General features: G+C 36.4%; 2 protein-coding genes across 3 annotated transcripts in view; both read left to right on the top strand.

The window, feature by feature from the left end:
- The window catches only part of LOC127528846 (MARVEL domain-containing protein 2-like), a 56,637-nt gene extending 43,753 nt beyond the window's left edge, over positions 1-12,884 (top strand). Inside the window, exons 4-8 of the mRNA XM_051930097.1 lie at positions 2,527-2,562; positions 6,191-6,336; positions 8,031-8,202; positions 12,033-12,083; positions 12,605-12,884. Coding sequence (XP_051786057.1) covers positions 2,527-2,562; positions 6,191-6,336; positions 8,031-8,202; positions 12,033-12,083; positions 12,605-12,721 — 522 coding nt within the window. The 3' untranslated portion in view covers positions 12,722-12,884. The remainder of the gene's footprint in view (positions 1-2,526; positions 2,563-6,190; positions 6,337-8,030; positions 8,203-12,032; positions 12,084-12,604) is intronic.
- LOC114644881 (MARVEL domain-containing protein 2) overlaps positions 1-20,618 on the top strand; it is a 200,636-nt gene that overhangs the window by 79,382 nt on the left and 100,636 nt on the right. The gene's annotated exons all lie outside the window — the stretch shown is intronic.

Raw genomic sequence — 20,618 nt, 5'->3', positions numbered from 1 at the left:
TTTTGTCCTCCCCCGAAAATAAGCCCTAGTGCGTATTTTGGACCAAAAAAGAAAGTAAGACAGTGTCTTATTTTCGGAAAAAGACGGTATATCTCTATCTATATATCTATATATATATATATATATATATATATATATATACTAGTCATTTAGCCCGTTACAATAACGAGCGCTAGAACAGTAGTGCATAAACATTAGTAGGAACAGTCTATATTAAATGGCAAGGGACTTTGACCTCATTCTTTTTGTTGGTCGTATTTTTCTTTCTTTCAGCCTTTCTTTTGTTGATGTTTACTTGCTGAGCTGACCGTTCTTCGTGGGCTGCCGCCGTGTATTGTGTGTCTTTAATTTTCTGTGACAGTAATACTGTCTTGTACGGCTCTATTCAATAAGGGCGCTCACAAAAAGGCGAGCTTCAAAAGGGCGACCTCAATTGAGCGCGGCGAATAAAGGTGTTCATAGATAATTTAGTTCAAATGGCTCTGGAATATGTGAAGAGCAACAAAGGTGCAGATCTTTATTTACGCGCGCCTTTATTCGCTGCGCCCAACTGAGGTCGCCCTTTTGAGGCTCGCCTTTTTGTGCGCGCCCTTATTGAAGGATACCGGCTTGTACGTCCGCAGGCTTGTACGTCCGCTGGCTTGTACGTCCGTAATATACCTTTAATTTTCTCTGGCGGTAATACAGGCGTGCGCGTCGGTAATATGCTTTTAATCTCCTCTGACAGTAATACTGGCTTGTATGTGGCTGTAATATGCGTCACTGTATTGTGTACCTTTAATTTCCTCTCGCAGTAATACTGGTTTGTATTTCCGTAAAATGCCTGCAACTTTCTCTGACAGTAATATCGTGCATCGCACCGTGCCCCGCGCATACGCACTTCACCAGAAGACACCCACACACGGACACCTGGACGCACATAGGGATTTTATATATATATAGATTGTCTGTCTGTCTGTCTGTCTGTCTCTATCTCTCTATCTATATATCTATACTAATAAAAGGCAAAGCCCTCACTGACTCACTCATCACTAACTCTCCAACTTCCTGTGTAGGTAGAAGGCTGACATTTGGCAGGCTCATTCCTTACAGCTTACTTACAAAAGTTAAGCAGGTTGCATTTCGAAATTCTACACGTAACAGTCATAACGGTCGGCAACGTCCGCCATGTTAAACTTTCTTATTTATGGCCCCATCTTCACGAAATTTAGTAGGAGGCTTCCCTGCGCTAACCAAAACTGATGTACGTACTTATTTCGGTGGTATGACACCACTGTCGGCCACCATATTGAACTTTCCAATGGTCTTTGTTACTTAATGGGCCCATCTTCAAGAAATTTGGTACACGGGTTCCCAACGATAACTGAATCCTACTTACGTACATATATATGTCCATAGCCTGCAGCTCGGTCCACACTCTGAATCTTCCAGGCACTCCTGAGCATAATCTAATTTTGAAGGTTGGGGCTGAGAAACTTACAGCCACCGAAACTTTGTAATGGCATGAGACCACAGGTCACATGCCTGCAAAAGAACCTAATTGAGGCAACTATTTTTACTGGCGGTGGCTCAGGGGAGAGAGTTTTTATTCCTCGCATCCCCGTTATACCTGATCTCACATTTCAATTCAAACGCCTCCAATTTCCAGTAAGGCTCTGCTTCGCAATGACAATTAATAAGTCTCAGGGACAGACCCTACAAAAGGTTGTCATTGATTTGAGGCAAGATTGCTTTTCACATGGCCAACTATACGTTGCATGCTCAAGAGTAAACTCAGCGCACAGCTTGGTTATATTACAACCGGAGGGGCGATACAAAAGAGATCCTTAACAAATAATTATTGGTACATTTTCCCTCAGTTTATTACTTAAAATTTTAAAGCAGTACTTTGCCGCTGCGAAGCGCGGGTATTTTGCTAGTCAATAATATTTTACAATAAGCAAATAGACTCCTTTCCCTGTATGCTACTCTCAAAAGTTTTACTCTCGCTGTTGGCCTTTCTAATGGATGGGGGTTGAATTGAGTTTAGTTTTGTTAAGTTTGACTTGATTGTATGGAATGTTACATGCTTTAAATAAATTCAATAAAAGTCAAAAATTGCCAGCATGATATGGGATGTGACGTATCTTTTGCAAACTTCCCTATTTGGAAAAGGGGCATGTCACCACAGTTTCACACTCCAGAGATACTGTTTCGTCTTTCCACACAACACTTCGCAGCTGTATTATTCAGGGTACTTCAACAATATCCAGTACCTAGGGCAATTCTGCCTGAATATTTTTCATGCTTTGCAGACTCAGTTGAATCAGTGAATCAGCCACAAAAAGTTGCACAAATGATACATACATTTTTGAAATGGTCAAGTAGACATGTTTATGTGTTGCAGGTATAATTTATAACATTTTCAACCTCTTTTTGTGACTTTTCAGGCAATAACATGCATGAATATACCAGCAATGTTAACTTAATTATTAGTGATACAGTATGTAGTTTTGACTTTCTTTTTCTTGCTTTCTTTTTTTTTAGATGAAGTCAACTCAGATAACTGGACAAAATGCAATGGTAATTATTTATTACTTCTTAATATATAAGCTTTATCTACTATGAGTAAACTGCTGTTTCTACTTGAACATGCTTTTTAAAGATTTCTGTTTAGGCTAAATCATAAGGAGCTTTAATTCTTCCTTCTTAATACATTCATAATTCATAATTATTTAAGGCTTAAATTATAACGTGTTTTGGTTCTATTTACTTTTAATTTATTTGGCATTTGAATTTTGCTTCAGACAATGTTTTAAATTTGGAAAATCACCCACATCTTCAGATCCAATTACTGAAAATGTTATATGCTAAATTCTTGTGTTGTAGGTAGTTTTTGTAGCCAAATTTTACACGATCACACCTTCCTTCTTCATTCACTTCACATTAACTTCTGACTGTAGGTTTGAGAAGAATGTGAGGTCCGTGTCGATTTGCTACTCTATTTGCACACACTCAATTAAAGAGTTACACTCATTAAACAGCAAAGAAAACATGAAATATTAAATAAGACATTCTTAGGGGAAAATATACTTTTTGATTTTCAGTTTTATTGTCATACCTCTAATACTCATGGGAGTGTAAGATCTTGCCTTTAATTTTTATCTTCATTGTGGTTTCTTAATATTACTCATCACTCAGAAGATTAAAAATTATAAGCAATTGTAATGAGTTTAAAAAAGTGAAGTAATAGTAAACTGGTTGTGCACAGTTAAGACACCATGTTCAAAAAAGTTCAAAGCTTTTTTGGTGCATTATCAAGATGTCAACCAACTATAGTTTAACACTAGAATTACCAAAGCCTATGAAAAAACTTGTAAATCCGGCCCACCTTAAATCCCTTTGCACCTCTCCGTCAGCGTCTCCACATTTTGGTGCATGGTGGTGTTTCTTTTGTACTCCAGGACATGCAGAGAAAAGAATAGTACAGAGTGGTCAGTTCCGCACTCTATGCAATCAACAAATTCAAATGTTAACAGTTCCCACACACAAAAGGACCATCCTTCCTACATTTACGACATGTGTACATGTTCACCCCTCTCTATGCTGTGGTTCCTATTACATTGAAGAGGCCACGGACTGAATTTGCTTTCCTGGGGGACGCAGCGGTCTTGGAACAGAAGCTTGTTGATGCAAGGTGAGCCATGAACACTCTTCTTTTCTCAGTGGCCCCATGCATGCCTTGCACAGTACATGTGCGTTGATCACCTCCAGATCAAGCATGTTGTAGCACACATCAAGTGGCTACCCACGTGTTCCTGCTTGCACTGAATAAGCTCACGCCTTCTGGTCCATGATGTCAACGCAACATCGGGGAAAAAAAGAAAGAGACAAATATATGCTTTAAAAATTTGTCATAAATAACTCTTTCTGATTGCTGTAATTTTTAAATTTCCTCTAATTTCATCTTCTTTGTTTGTGAACAAAGCTAAAACATTGTAGATCTAAGCATAAAAACATCATACCTTTCCAAATTTGACAAGTGAATCAGTTATACAAGACCTGAGAGGTGAGGTGAGGTGTATAATTTTGTAATAAGCACAAACGTTTTCATAGATTAACATTTTTGTAAAGTTAGTAATTTCAAAAATGTCTAATAGAAAAATGATAAACATGGTCTCCACTGAACACCATTACATGCCATTTGCTTCAGATCACTTCAGTTCAAGATATTTTATCATATATCTTGAAATACAATGAAACATATTTGTTACTAACCTGGTACAGAAACATTAAAAAAACAGTTATAGTACAGGACATAGTACAATGACATAAAGCACCAGATATATATTAGTAATCAAAATAATATCAATAAACATACATTTTAATAAATATACAATAGCATCTTCATCAAATTTTATAAGTTTTAGATATAAAAATACAACATGCAACAAATAAACTTTACAAATAACAAAACATCACTGCTCTCAGTAAGCACTGAATTAGAAAAATAAGTGGTGGTGGCAAGTTTAGCAGACACGATATGTGAGTTAACAGTTTAATATTCTAGGGATAAAAATTTTTTCAGTTCTACTGGTATGGCAGAGAAGTTGCCATATTGTTTGCTGGAAGAGGGAGAAGCAGTTGGTTTGTTAGTGTTTGTTGAGCCATTGACAGTGAAAAGTGTTTTCTTTAGTAATTCCTTGTGTTAAACTTCCTGTGTGATTGGTAGCATTCAGTGAGAAATTTAAAAAAAAAATTTTAAATCTTCCCTGTGGGCTGACACATTTGTATTAATAATTAATTTGTACGGGGGTCTGCTGGGTCCGCTGCTCCTCCGCATCGAGAGGAGTCAGATGAGGTGGCTCGGGCATCTGATCAGGATGCCTCCTGGACGCCTCCCTGGTGAGGTGTTCCGGGCATGTCCAACCGGGAGGAGGCCCCGGAGAAGACCCAGGACACGCTGGAGGGGACTATGTCTCCCGGCTGGTCTGGGAACGCCTTGGGATTCCCCCGGAAGAGCTAGAAGAAGTGGCCGGGGAGAGGGAAGTCTGGGCATCTCTGCTCAAGCTGCTGCCCCCGCGACCCAACCTCGGATAAGCGGAAGAGGATGGATGGATGGATGGATTAATTTGTATTGATGTATCATTTGTATTTTTTATCAGACTCATTCCTGTTGTGTTGTCAGCAAAACTGATAACAAATGTTGAGGCATGCTTGGTGTCACAAGCAGCATGTGTGTGAACAGGGAAAACCTCAGAGGGGTGAGCACCCATGGCTGGTAGATGTGCATTTCCCTACCCACCCAATGTCAATCATATCACAGGGTCAGGATGTTGGTAAAGAGTCTTTGTCATGTGATGTTACAGACTCAAAGCACAATGTAAACACCAGGCACCTAGAAGATTAAATCTTTTCTATTGTTGTATTTGTTAGGTGGCTGTGTGGTCGGGTAAGCAGAATATATTAAACAGAAATTAATTTATTCTGTCAGTAACAACATAAGTCAGACAGCATTTGAATACTAAGAAGTAACAAAAGGGTGTGTAAATCACACAGGTGGTGGTTATTAGAGTCACAATATGCTCAGAAATATACATTTTCACCTTGCAGATCACTTATAAAAATGAAATTATGTACCTGTAACAGAGAAACTAAATAATCAACCATATTAACATTAACTATCAATAATTTTAACTTTGCTTTCATAGTAAGTTAGAGCCCCTTTAAATGGTAGATATCTAATAGGTTATTGGTAATATTCTGTAACTAACATAATGATAACACAAAAGAATGATTACTATATAAAGTGTATGAAAACCTAGTGTGGTTGTGGGTGAATGCATGTGTATGCCTCGAGATGGCCTTGCGCCCAGTGTTGTCAGAATAGATTCCACCCGTTTCCCCAATCCCAGACACTGAACTGGGGTAAGGGGTGAGAATGATTTAATGTATTTATGTATACATAAAAACAAACATATGCTAATGTGATGAAAAGTGGTCTTTTTGTTTTCTGGTCTATCTACTGCAGCTTACTCTACAGTGTTATTTAGGCTTCTCTCTCTCTCTCTCAAATCCTGATACCTTCCTAATCTATTTTTCTAGTACAATTTCTTAGCTTGTAGCATTTGTTAATTGGAGACCTGCTACTTACCTTTAGTAGGCCTATTGATTTGTTTTAAAGGTATATTAAGTTTTGCTTTTTTACAAGGTCTCAGAAGTTCCCGATGGGCAAATGAAACCTCAAAGAGTTGTTCACAAAGAGTACAAAGATGTGGAGGTAAAACCAGAAATTCTAAATGGGCATATTCCTTCAGGATACATCCCCAAGCCTTTAGTGATGCCAGATTATATAGCGTAAGTACCAAAAAAAAATTATTTTTGTGGTAAACGTTTATTTTTACTTTTTCCTTGAACAGTTTTAATTGAAACATTTTGTGCAGTTACATATTGCTTTTATCCATAGATTGAGTTTAATTATGCTAATATTTGTTGAAATTGTTTATGGGTAAATATCTATTGGATTTTAAGGTAACAATACTTTTTAATGTTACGTTATTTCTCCTTTTTGTTACATTCCATCCTCCCTTTAATATTCACCATATAAGATGTTTGCACCTAGGGTCAAAACCTGAGCCTGCACAGTGTGGCAGTGATTAAATTCCTTATAGTTCTGTCAAAAGCCTTTTCAGCATTTAGAGGTAATGCTAACCTTGGATGTTCTAACACAGAGTAAATGATGTTAATTAAGTAATAAAGACTGAAATACAGGTGTTTTTAGTTAACCTAGGTTACTCCTCTGAAATAATAGAGGCAGTACTTGTAGAAAGCTGGAAAGTGTTTTAGCCACACGGTATCGGTGTCAGTGTTTAGGGGTGAATTGGGTCTATTAGAATAACAAATTATAGGATTTTTATTTTATGTTGTTGCAATGGTATCTCATTTTATCGATGCTCTTTGTTATAATTTTGATTCAGATTTTTTTTTTACTTTTTCTATACTTCATATATGGAGGGAGCATAATTTTAACTTAAAAAAGAAAAACAAGCAAATTTAACTTTTCAACTGAAGAAACACATTTTAATATTTTGAAAACATGTTTTGAGCATTTTTGGAAAGGTGTATGTCCATACATCTGTGTGCTTCTTTGTCTCTGTGGGGGGGAGGGGGGGTGTAGTTTTGTTCATCACTACTCTCAAGTCACAGCATCACAAACACGCAAATTTTACTTTGGATTAGTTTAGTAAAACTGACACTAAAATGAGATTTTACAGATGATTCCACAATTGCAACATTCAGTTAAAAGATTTTTTTGAGGTTTTCGAGTTTTTTATGTAGTTTATGCTTGTTGTTTATTAGAGTATTCTACCTTCATGCTTATTAACAGAAACTTAACTTTTTACACATTTCAGTTACATCTCTGCAGTATCATCTCAATATATATAAAATCCAACATCTGTCTGTCTATATGTCTGTCCGTTTTTCACAAGAGAACTTCTTAACGGATTTAGATCAGGATTTTTTCTATAATTTGCTTGAACATTCCGGTTGATTTTGCGACTTCTCTCATTACGTTATGTATCATAGTTTGCTTGCAGTACCGATTTATTTGCTCAAATCCGAGAGACTTGTAGCGGACCACAAGCCTCGGGGCTTACCTTACCTCCGCTTAGCTAGCGAACGAGAGAACTACTCAATGGATTTAGATTGGATTGTTTTCTATAATTTGCTTGAACATTCCAGTTGATTTTGCAACTTCTTTCATCACGATAAGAATCATAGTTTGCTTGCAGGAGTGATATATTCGCTCTAATCCGAGACAGAGGCTGTAGGCCGAGGGGAGGGGGAAGCGTGATTTCAGGAGTGGAGAACTGGGCAGGGCCTTCCTCACTGTCCTGTTTCACTACTGCGTGGGTGGAGCCGCAGGGGACGGCTAGTTCTTTTCTTAAACAAGACAGTACACCCAACAGATGACTGAGTAGTCTGTCTAGAAATTTACCTATTAAAATTTTGTTTCTGTCCTAATGCTGATCTTCTCTGTCTCCTAACAGAAAATACCCCACCATTCATAGTACTGAAGAGCGAGATCGTTATAAAGCTGTGTTCAATGATCAGTACTCTGAGTATAAAGAACTTAATGCAGAGGTCCAAGCAATGAGCAAGAAAATCGCAGAACTGGATGCTATGGTGAAAAAGCTGCCTCATTTTTCTGAAAACAAAATGGTTGGTTTCATTCATAAAATTTTAACTGATGCAGTGTTTGTGGTGAATATTTTACTGTTGCTCTTAACCCAAATGGCACTCAGAAAATCAAATTATTAGTATTCATTGAATATTAAAGTATATTTATTTTCCCTGAATTTTATTTCTGTTATCAGTGAGAAAAGCGCTATATAAATGCAAAGAATTATTATTATCACTGCAGTATTTTAATGTTTTTGTTTTTGCCTTTCTTAAAAGCCTTTTTTAAAGCTGTTATTGAAGCAATATTTTATATCATTAATTATAAAATTGTTTCACATTTAACACACAGTGATTAGGCTTTTATCAAGTAGTAGTAGATAAGTAGTAGTAAGAGCTGGGCTTAAAAAAACTCAACTGGAATTATAACTGCAGCCTCAAGAACTAATTAAAATAAAATAATATAATTGGTGGCATTTGCATATTTTTTTACTTTGACAAATCCTCTCCTGCAACTGTTACTGACATCACAGAACATTCCCAGATGTGAATCGTGGTCTGTCTTCAGAATATACCGTCACTCAAACTGTTGGTGCGCTAGTTATTTCAGTTAGGTAAAAAAAATTATATAAACTCAGTGTGACATGGCATTGTATTGTTTTTTTTTCTCCCCACACATTATGGAATATGAAGTACACATCCAGCATGAATTTGACATGAGGAAGTGAGAACATGCAAAGTGGCACATACAGCAGTTTACTCTCAATATTTTCACAGCAATTGCAGACATGACAATGAATACAGATGCAAGAATAAATTGTGGGCTTTCTTTGTAAAAATAGAAAGACGGATGCAACGTGGTACTTGACCATGAATGAGGCATCTTTTAAAAGAAAAAAATATAAATTGAGTACAGCAATATTGGAATGTTGTATTGAATTAAACACACAGTTGCACATGTTCAGTCACATATATGATTTGAACGCAGATTCGTTCAAGCAAAGAAAACAGACTGTTTATTCTTATATTTGCTTATATTACCATACCATGCGAAATGCATTGTAGCCAGTGAGAATTAGTTTGATGAGTTTATAATGGTGCAATGGTCTTTTAGGTGTTTTTGAGGGCTAGGGCATCTGACAACAATGTTAATCTGATTGTTGCTAGAAATGTGACCTGAGCTGTGAGGCAACTGTGCTAACCAATGCGCCACCATGCCTCCCTCAGAGGAAAATTATACCATTAGTTCTTTATCTCTCTTTTTGTCTCCTGAGCTCCGATCACTATGATTGAAGCCAGTGTCACATTCTGCCACTTTGTTGTGGGGCATATCAGACTTGTCAACTGCAGTTGCTGATCTCCTCACCAGACCTTGTAATTTTACATGAATGAAAATTTCTGGATGTGTCACATTTAGCAATCGCATAACCAACTTTACAACTCAGCTGTGCTTGCCCCTTTTGTGAAAAGCCAAAAACGTGCTAACTGAGGAAGCCAGTGCTATGTTAAGGGTTTGCAGGTATGCAGAGTTCAGCCGCAATCTTCACCACTTTTTTTTGCCCATTCTGTCAAGATATGTAAAATACAGGACATCAGAAAGATGTGTTTCTCTTCCTTATTCCTAATCACTGCGTTATATGCATTATACTGTACATCCTGATGAGCATTCATTGGTTGTCTCCTGTCTTGTACACAAGCCCATCCCAATGACTAAAGACAAAAGTCAAACCTGTTTGAATTTGTTAGAGTGAGGTATGGGCTGTTTGGAACTAATTTTCTTTTTTTTAATCTCATATGACCCTTGTCAACTTGTTGACAGTTTGAATTGGAAGATGTAGACAAGAACGCTTCTCGTTCAAAAATGTGGACACCTTGTGTGGTTGTACAGTCACTTTGACAAGGCTGTTGCTGTGCTTATCAAATCTGTCTTACAGTTTGAGCATGTGGCTCGTGACTTCTCAGGTATTATGTGTAATATCTAGAAACCCTCTCAGCTGTCTTCAACATGATAGCGCACATGGAGAGAATTCAATCTAGCAGCTTCACAAATTTTCTGTTTGCTAAACCAGGCGTTTCCACCTTACAGAGTTTTTTGACCATTTGCAAATATACAGAGTGGCGCAGGAAAACGGGAAATTTTCAATTGACATTCAATGTATGAATAAACACATTACAAAATACATTTAATGATGAAATGTATTGTACAGGAAATGCAATTAATGATGGTAATCAATATTCTTTGTATGTTTTAAAGAAAACATCATGAAGGTGTTGTCCATTTCTTCGTACACATTCTGACAGGCTTTTGTGGAAATTTTGCATTGCTCGACTTAACATGTCAAGGGGAATGCCAGCAATTGTCTCTTCAGCCTTCCTTTTTAGTTCAGCAATGATTGCAGGACATGTGCGGTACACTTGGCTTTTAAGATGTCCCTACAGAAAAAAAATCATAAACCGTGAGATCTGGGGATCTCGGAGGCCATGGAATGTTACTGTTGTATGAAATGACATTTCTTCCAAACAATCGTTGAATAGCTGCCATCGATTATTGGGCAGTATGCGAAGTGGCTCCACCTGGGGGCTTATTTTTTAAGGCTGAACCTATTTCTTCGAAATTACGCGGTCTTGTTGTAATTGCATGAGCAGACGGGACATGATCATGATGTCCTAACTGGTAATGATGCTGAAATTCCCTTTGCCCTTTAACCACTATTATTAAAGGCTTTCACAGCGAACGCTCGTTGCGCACCACTCCACTGCTAAAGGCAAGGGGTTCTAAATGAGGTCGCATTGGTCCCAAATAACTGCCAACACCCAAGGGTCGCCAACACCTAGTTCCAAAATTTCCCATTTCCCTGCACCACACTGTATTTTTACCTTCTGATTAGTTTGTTACATGATTCCAGAGATGCTACACAGGACCATTCAGTCTCCAGATTGGTAGAGTGAGATCTGTGGTTGCATACATGGTGTTGACTAAGGTCTGTTAGTGTGATTGTTGAGCTCCACCAACATTACATCTTATATACTCTCCTTTTTATGATTATCATGGATAGGATGTCAAGTTGTAGCCGATGTTTGGAGGGTATTTCCTTTTGGGACCTTAGAGCGTACCCCCCTGTTGTGTGAAGATGATGATATCCTCTTAACTTTATTAGAAAATCTCTGGCTTGCAGCTGAGTGTGATGTGCTTGGGATGAGAACTAGTTTATAGTTCTGTCTTGGAGAAGGGTGGTTTGTTCCCCTCTAATAAGTGGTGAGGGGCCGTTCTAGGTTGAGTTCAAAGTACCTCAGGGTCTTGTTTGTAAGTAATTGTAAAAGAGACAATAGAAGTAATCAGTGAATTGGTAAAGAAGAACCAGAATGTAGTGGTCAAGCAAGAGCGGAGTCTATGAAAAAAGCTGTTGATTTGTCAGTATAGTGATTAAAAAGAATAAGATTTCAAGTAAAAGCAGCACAATTATGGTTCCTGTGAAGGGTTGCTGAGCTAAGTTCTTGTGACAGAGTGAGGAGCTCTGTGATACTGTATATGTGGAAGGACCGTGGAGTAGGACCACTGTTTCTACAGATAGCATTGAGACAGTTGAGTTGGTCTGGGCATGTAATTAGGATGCTATCTGGGTGTTTTCCACAGGAGGTATACAATTAGACAAGACCAAGAGACACAGAACATATTGGAGGGTTTGCATCTCTTGTCCATCTTGGGAGCATATGGGCATTTCATAGGAAGGATTGAAGGAAGTTGTTGGGGGATAGAGAAGTTTGATCAGCCTAGCTGAGTATGTTGGTTCCTCAGTTCTTACCAGGAAAAATCAATTAAAAACAATAATAATGACAACTATTGATGCACTCTTCTATATACTTTCTTTTAGGAGCATGAACGAATTAATAAAATTCTTGAAGAATTTCAAAGAAAAAAAAATGTAAGTAGTGTAAAAGTCTAATATATGTAAGGATGCTTTAAACAGTCAATAATACATATTACTGAATGCTGCCAATTTTTCATCATAGTTAATGCATGTATTTTATATTGATTCCAAGGGGAAAGTCAGAAATTATTGTAATTATTATTTTAAGAAATTATTGCATTGTTAGGTTAAAAGATATTTTGAGAAGTTTAATTAGAAATTAAAAAAAAAACCTTGATTTCTAGAATACCTAGATAAACTAGAGCCATTTTCTGCCTACATTCCCGTTCAGTGTTGTTTTAAATTTGTAAAAGAAGAGTCACATTTTTTTGCTCTGTTTGTGTATCCTAAACTGACCAGGTACGAGAAAAAAAATCATATTTGTTTTTATAATTTATTTGTCGATTCAGAAATCACACATTCAGGCATAATTATGGAGCAGAGTATTGCACAAATTAAGCTTTTTTTCAATAATAGTGCTATATATATGTTTGCTTTTATTTACAGTTTACTTTTTTACTATTATTTTTTAATAGGATCCTTCATTCTTGGAGAAAAAAGAGCGGTGTGAATATCTGAAAAATAAATTATCCCATATCAAACAAAAAATTCAAGAATATGATAAAGTTATGGACTGGAATGATGGCTACTGATAATTAAAATGATCAACAGTAAGCAAATTGCAGACTACCAGAACCTGTCAAACTGAAGAGTCTGTGTAAATTTGTGCTTTATGTACAGTTTTACTAGTAAACACAGAGTACATGCTATATTAAGTTCTTGTTAATAAATTACAGTTTTTGCATAAAACCTCAACTACTTAAAATAATTTTTGTTTGATTAACAAATAATCTTACAGAGGCCCTTGCTGTTAAACTAAATATGTAAGAGTTACAGTATATTATATTATATATTATATTTTATATATATGTATGTATATATAAAACCCCATTTGAAGTGTTGTTTTTTACCTTACTATAGTTTACTAAAAATAAAAACTACATGAACATGCAAAAAATTAGAAGATGTTGATTAATGATTTCCGTTTTTAAACTGACATGTTTACAAACCAAAATATATTTGTAATAACAATTATTACACTTTTTATTATTTAGGGTTGCCATATAATAAAATATTCTGTTACTTTATTGGAAAAATAGTTCAAACAGTGTAATTGTATTCAACCTGAAAAAAAGCTTCACTTCCAGATTACTTATGCTTGGTCAGATGTAGAACAAGAGAATTTTACAGGTAAAAGAGGCAATATTGAGTGATTAGACACCAGAACTGTTTTATTGCCATTCTGCTTATTAGAAAATGTTTTTCATAGATAAGGAATTTCTTCTTTCACTGTGAAAATGGATGCATATTCATCATATACTGTATGTAAGGCATGATGACAAACTTGTACAACATCTACAGTAAACTTCTAGGTTTTGTTGTATTAAGTATATGTACACATATGTATAAAAAATGTATAAAAAAATAGTATGATGGGGGGGATCATGTTTGATGTCCAGCTGCAGTGATAATCGGAAATGCCATGTTTGTCTTGCTATGTTTTGCAAACATCTTTATTAAAGTCAGATTTAACAGGATTAGTGTGTGGTATCCAAGTAAAATTTACTTGTACCTTATTTGTAAATAGCATAATGTGTTATTGAATGCTCAGGTCTAATGTACAAATTACATTTTTTTACATTCAGGAATTTATTAAAAATGAAATTTACAAAAGTTCATTAACCTGCACCACTGATTTAACCATATGATGTTTAATATATTGAGCTTTAATATGGAAGACATTATGCATTTATGGTGTAAGTTGTATGTGCTGTGTAGTCATTCAAAGGCTCTGGGAAATTACCATTATACTGTAGTTTGTTGTTCTTGAGTTGGAGCTTAAATAGTGAGATATTTTATATGCCAGTGATCTTTAAGGACACTACCAAAAGTGTCATTATGTAAAATACTGGAAATTATTTTGCAGCTGAAATTATATTCTATCAATTTTATTTTTTTTTAAGATGCAAATAAAATGTTTTTATTCATGTTTTGACCAGTTTGCAAATCATGTGTGATTTTTTTTTTTTTTTTGCTTGGCTTTTTTGTCTAACCATTAAAGTTAATGCCTTTTGCTAATCATATGGATCTCTGTTTGGAAAGCATTGATCTTTGTATCATTCATCCTCTAGAGCCAGATCGAATTTTAGCTTATTTTTCAGTTCTGCATCTGCTGTTGTTTAACCACATAAGTGAGAATTTGTACTTAATGGGAAAGAAAGGAAAACAATATGTGCACACCTGGATTAGGGCATTTTATTCCATTCTTCCTGGCAGATCCTCTGAGACTCCTTTATACTGAATGGGAAGAGTCTGTAAACTGCCATCTTCAGGTCTCTCTACAGATGTTCTGTGGGGTTTAAAAGCTGGGCTTTTGCTGGGCACTCAAGGACAGTTAGACTTTCCTGAAACCACTCCAGTTATGTCTTGGCCGTATGTTTTAGGTCATTGTAGTGCTATAAAGTGAACCATCCAGCCTGAAGCCACGTTCACGTTCTTCAAAGACCTCCCTGTGTTTAGCTGATTTTATCCTTCTCTCAATTCTAACCAGTCTGCCAGTACCTGCCACTGAGGAGCACCCCCATTACATGATGTTGTTACCAATAGCCTTTTATTAGTCAGTTGATGAACAGTGCCCGATTTTTGCGAAACATTGTGCTTGGAGTTCTGCCCAAAAAGTTTAATTTTTGTTTCATCAGACCAGAGAATCTTTTTCCAGTTGTGCTAAGAGTTCTTTAAGCTGTCATATGCCTTTTACTCAAGAGTGGCTTCCATCTAGCCACTCTGCTGTTAATGGCTTATTGATGGAGTGCTGCTTAAATTGTTTTCCTCCTGACAGGTTCTGCCATCTCAGCAGGGGATTTCTGAAGCTCTGTTAGAGTGACCATTGTGTTCGCGTGTTCACCCTGACTAAGGCCTTACTGCTTGGTTACTCACTATAGCTGGATGGCCAACTGTAGGAAGAGTCCTGGTGGTTCAAGAAATCTTCTATTTTACAGTGATTGAAGCCATTGTGCTCCTGGGAACACTGGGAGCTTTAGAAATTGTTTTATTCCCTTGCTCCATGCTTCACCACAATTTTACTGTGGAGTTCTACAGAGCATTCTTTGATTGTCTGATCTTCATGGCTTGATTTTTGTCCTGACATGTAGTGTTAATTGTGAGACCTTATGTATACAGGCGTGTGACTTTTGCTGAACTATGTCTGTAATCGATTCAGTTTGCCACAGATGGACTTCATTCATCTTCTAGACACACTGCAAGAATAATTAAAGGAAACAGGATGCACTTGGTCACATTTTGGAGTACTATAGCAAAGGGTCTGAATATTTATATAAATGAGAGATTTCAGTTTTTGATTTTTAATAAGTTTGCAAATCTTTCTGAAAACATTTTTCACTTTGCCGTTTTGGGTTTTTGAGTGTAGATTGAAAAATTGCAGATTTATCTATTTAAGATTAAATCTGCAACATGATAAATTGTGCAAAAAGTAAAGGGGCCTGAATATTTTCTGAATCCACTGTATATTTAAGATATTATTTTTGTCTCGTTAGTGCTTATAGTTATTTATGAATCAGCTGCTGAATTTTCAGTAAGAGCCCATTGCTTTTGTCAAATGTAATATTTCCAATGCTATCATAAACTCCAAACTTGATAATAAATGTTCAAGATCACCCCACCTTGATCTCTACAAAATATAAATACATAAACATTAACTAAATGAAGAGTTTAATTTTCGGATCTTCAAAAAAGAAATTCACACAAATTATTTAAATCACACAAATTAAGTCTCATAAATTCTTACTATGAACATAGAGAAACTAATACGATCTCAACACATCAGCTATATAAAAAAAAATAAATTAATAATGTATGCAGCTGTAAATTTATGCATCAAGTACAGTATATGTTTTATGTCTTACTTTATGATTTTTAGAAGTTTACTTTGTACCATTTTTATATTTTTTATTCTTCATCAGTGCAAATTTATCTTTACTGTCATTATTACTTACCCTAATTATCTTTTTAATATGATTTCCTCTGCCTTAATTGGTATAGTCTATATTAAATTCTCATAGCATTCTAAATTCTAATATTATTATATTATTAATAATATTATAATAATAATAATTATATTTATAATCAACAACTGCATACTATTTAAAACTATGTTGTGAAATGTAAAATGGGAGTAGGCTTCAAATGTCAAAAATCATAGATTGCCAACTTGGCTGAACATTTTTGAATAAATTAGGGTGGGGATTTTACTTGTGTGCGGTTACTTGCGTGTCACAAAGGGGCGTGTTAATGGACTAGGAGACTTGATTTGATGAGCTCTTGCCTTATTGGCTGTGGATGGTCATTTTTTGTATTTTTTTCCCCCCCCAAAAGTACCTAAGACTTATTTTCTGGAAGGTTCAGTATACAAACACTTTCAGCTTTCAAGGAGGAGAAAATGTCATTTGAGGAATACTAACATCATACAACTGTTTGAATTAAGTTATGAACTGCAGAAATTAAAGACTGGATAAAGGTGACTTTCATTTGGATGGCCATGATCTGAAACAAACTTTAAAAGAAAGATATGCTATTGTACCTCACTTCACTCATTAACATCTCTAAAGAAGATGCACGGTTTTTATGAAAAATGTCATATACTGTATATTACAGTAGTAAAAATAAACAAGTAGGACAAAAATGAAAATATGTGCAAACTCAAATAGCCTGTTGTAATGTGTTAAACAAACCAGGAAAATCAATGTTATTAAAATTACTGTCCTTCCAAAGTGTTTAATTTGAAGTTTATCCCAATATAGTTTGTATCAACAAGCCATTCTTTTAAAAAATTAACACAAATTACTGTACATATAGAAAAGTGTTTACTTAAAATTGGTAATCTACACATACTATAGAAGTATTATAAGCGCATGAGAAAGTAAGTATTGTTTTTATTATTCTGTATAAGCTAGAAACCACCAATATTTAATATGCCAAAGGTTAGATATGCAGGAGAACTGGGAAGGATGCCCCCCTTCTTTTAGAGAGGGAATGTAAACTTTCTAACTATAAATATTGGTGGCAACTGCTGAGCTAGTAGGGAGTAAAGATAAGCCTTGTCAGACAGACATGATGGACAGAGGGGATTTTGATTTTAAGAAATATTAGTGGAATCAATTAGAGGCAGGAATAGAACAGTGGAATGTTAGGAGTCAGATGAGGATTAATAATGACTTGTATGATAAGAATTGTAGTAATTGTAAGAGTTGCCCATGGCTGGGCGCTCATTCCATCAGAAGTGAGACTGCATGTGCACCGTACAATAAATCTTTATTCGGCTGCCTGTCTTGAGACTCCGAGTGCCTTCTTTGGGGCTGAGGGTGCCTCTGCCTCCCTGCTTCTACATATACAATATTACTTTGATTGGAAAGGAAAAATTAAGAAAAAACATGATGCCTAAAGCATGATGCGCCATTGCATTTGCTAGACTTCAGGTTACTCCTGGGAAATGTAAATACATAATATGACCTTATGGGGAGTATGCATTAGCAATTAACTTGTACTTGTTGGCTAGTGCTAGCATTAGATGAGAACATCATGTATTTCTTCATTCATATATGCTTTGGTCTGAGCACCAATTACCACCTACTACAGACTACTAAGTAGAAAACCAGTCATTCATCACTCAGGTAGCATAGGAAATACTTGAATGCAGAGTAATTCTCATTAGTTGCACCCTTTAAAGGCAATCATATCTTTCCACCATACCTTCTTCTTTTGGCTGCTCCCGTTAGGGGGTTGCCACAGCAGATCATCTTCTTCCATATCTTTCTGTCCTCTGCATCTTGTTCTGTTACACCCATCACCTGCATGTCCTGTCTCACCACATCCATAAACCTTCTCTTAGGCCTTCCTCTTTTTTCTCTTGCCTGGCAGCTCTATTCTTAACATCCTTCTCCCAATATACTCAACATCTCTCCTCTGCACATGTCCATAACCAGAGCAATCTTGCCTCTCTGACTTTGTCTCCCAACCGCCCAACAGAGCTGACCCTCTAATGTACTCATTTCTAATCCTGTCCATCCTCGGTCACACCCAATGCAAATCTTACCATCTTTAACTCTGCCACCTCCAGCTCTGTCTCCTGCTTTCTGGTCAGTGCCACCGTCTCCATCCTATATAACATAGCTGGTCTCACTACCGTCCTGTAGACCTTCCCTTTCAGTCTTGCTGACATCCGTCTGTCACAAATCACTCTTGACACTCTTCTCCACCCATTCCACCCTGCCTGCACTCTCTTTTTTACCTCTCTTCCACAATCCCCATTACTCTGTACTGTTGATCCCAAGTATTTAAACTCATCCACCTTCACCAACTCTACCCCTTGCATCCTCACCATTCCACTGATCTCCCTCTCATTTACACACATGTATTCTGTCTTGTTCCTACTGACCTTCATTCCTCTTCTCTCTAGAGCAATATCTCCACCTCTCCAGGGTCTCCTCAACCTGCTCTCTACTATCGCTACAGATCACAATGTCATCAGCAAACATCATAGTCCACGGGGACTCCTCTCTAATCTCGTCTGTCACCTGTCCATCACCATTACAAATATGAAAGGGCTCAGAGCCGACCCTGATGTAATCCCACTTCCACCTTGAATGCATCTGTCACTCCTACCGCAGACATCATTACAATCACACTTCCCTCGTACATATCCTGTACAACTCTTATATACTTCTCTGCCACTCCCGACTTCCTCATACAATACCAGAACTCCTCTCAAGGCACCCTGTCATATGCCTTTCTCCAGGTCCACAAAGACACAATGCAACTCCTTCTGGCCTTCTCTATACTTCTCCATCAACACCCTCAGAGCAAACATCACATCGGTGGTGCCCTTTCTTGGCATGAAACCATACTGCTGCTCACTAATCATCACCTCACTTCTTAACCTAGCTTCCACTACTCTTTCCCCATAACTTCATGTTGTGGCTCATCAATTTTATCCCACTGTAGTTACTAGAGTCCTACACATCCCCCTTATTCTTTCCACCATATCTAAAATGAGTATATTAATAATGCACTTGCATGTTTTCAATAAGATTGGTGATTGGTGCATTCATCACAATATTTATTTTATTACATGCAAGCTAGAGACAGAAAATAAATCTTGTTTACATTATGTAATCTTTTCCTTAGTATTATTAATGTGGAAATTCTACTTTCAAGTTGCAGCACAGATCCAGATAGAATTTCAAAACTATTGCTCTGTGTTCAAAACAACAAACATCTAAGTAGTGTAAGTAGTGTAGAAATTTAGATTATCTGGTAATAAAACTCTCTTAGTTTTATTACCAAATAATTAATGGAGGTGAACCCCAGATGAAGTACATTCTTCCTCAGTCTGGTCAAATTCAACTCAAAATTGTATATCCTGCACATTTCTCTCAAATTACGCTGTTAAAAATGGATCCATGACAAGAAAACACTTTCACATGTTTAGGGAATGTCCATTGCTTAAGTCTTCTTGGAAAAAAAGTATTCACTTATTTATGACATTATTGGAATCCCAATAAACTGTAATCTTTTAAATAGCTGGTACGAGTAGTAAAACCACATGCAAAGCTACTGTACTACATAATGAACATTGTATAGCGAGAACCTGAATTAGTGTTATGATAAGGAGTATTGGAATAAAATAAATACTATATGTTTACTGATCAGTAATTAGTGTCTTGCAGATGAACCTTTAATGTCAATAAATTAAGAAGATATATAAAGTAAAATAATAAACCTGGAAAGGTGAAGCCTGAAGTTTCACTTATGTCTGATAATGCACTGATAAAAAATAAAATAGAAAACATTGTTGCTGTGGTGTGGTGCAGAGCACTTACTGTTATATGATTATGATTAGACTCTGACACCCTTTAATCCAGGAACTCTAATAAAAACGTTTTGGAATGTTATTTTAAAAGACCATCAAAAACTGATTAAAGTGTGCAAAAAAGATATAAAAGACTGTGCTAATTTATTAATTCAAACATTTTCACATATTTGCCCCAAATAAACCAGACCAAATGAAAATGATGTTTTTTTAATTGAAAGTAAATAAAAGGAGAATGAGTTACACAAGCCTGATGTGTTTTCCTTGGTGACATATCCTGCCTACTTATTCGCCAAAATGCTGTTTCTGTTGGCTGTGTTCACCGCCACAGCTCTTTATACACACTTTTCTGTGAATGACATGACTAGTAATGCTCATGTAGTTTATTTTGGGCATCACTCAGAAGTTCTGACGCTGTTAGAGCTACTGCTTTGTAATTGTTAATGCTTACACTTAGTTGCTTTAATTAATCACTTTGAAGATGCAGTGATTTAAAACAATCACTACAGGACTGCTTTAATGATTCCTGTAAATCCTTAAAAAACTGGGAGGTTTTTTCTTGTTTGAAAATAGACTACTGAGGTAGAACCCGATGCTGTTCGTGT

Source organism: Erpetoichthys calabaricus, chromosome 7 (assembly GCF_900747795.2).
Source record: "Erpetoichthys calabaricus chromosome 7, fErpCal1.3, whole genome shotgun sequence".
Lineage (NCBI taxonomy): Eukaryota > Metazoa > Chordata > Cladistia > Polypteriformes > Polypteridae > Erpetoichthys > Erpetoichthys calabaricus.
This window is presented reverse-complemented; position numbering and strand designations above follow the sequence as displayed.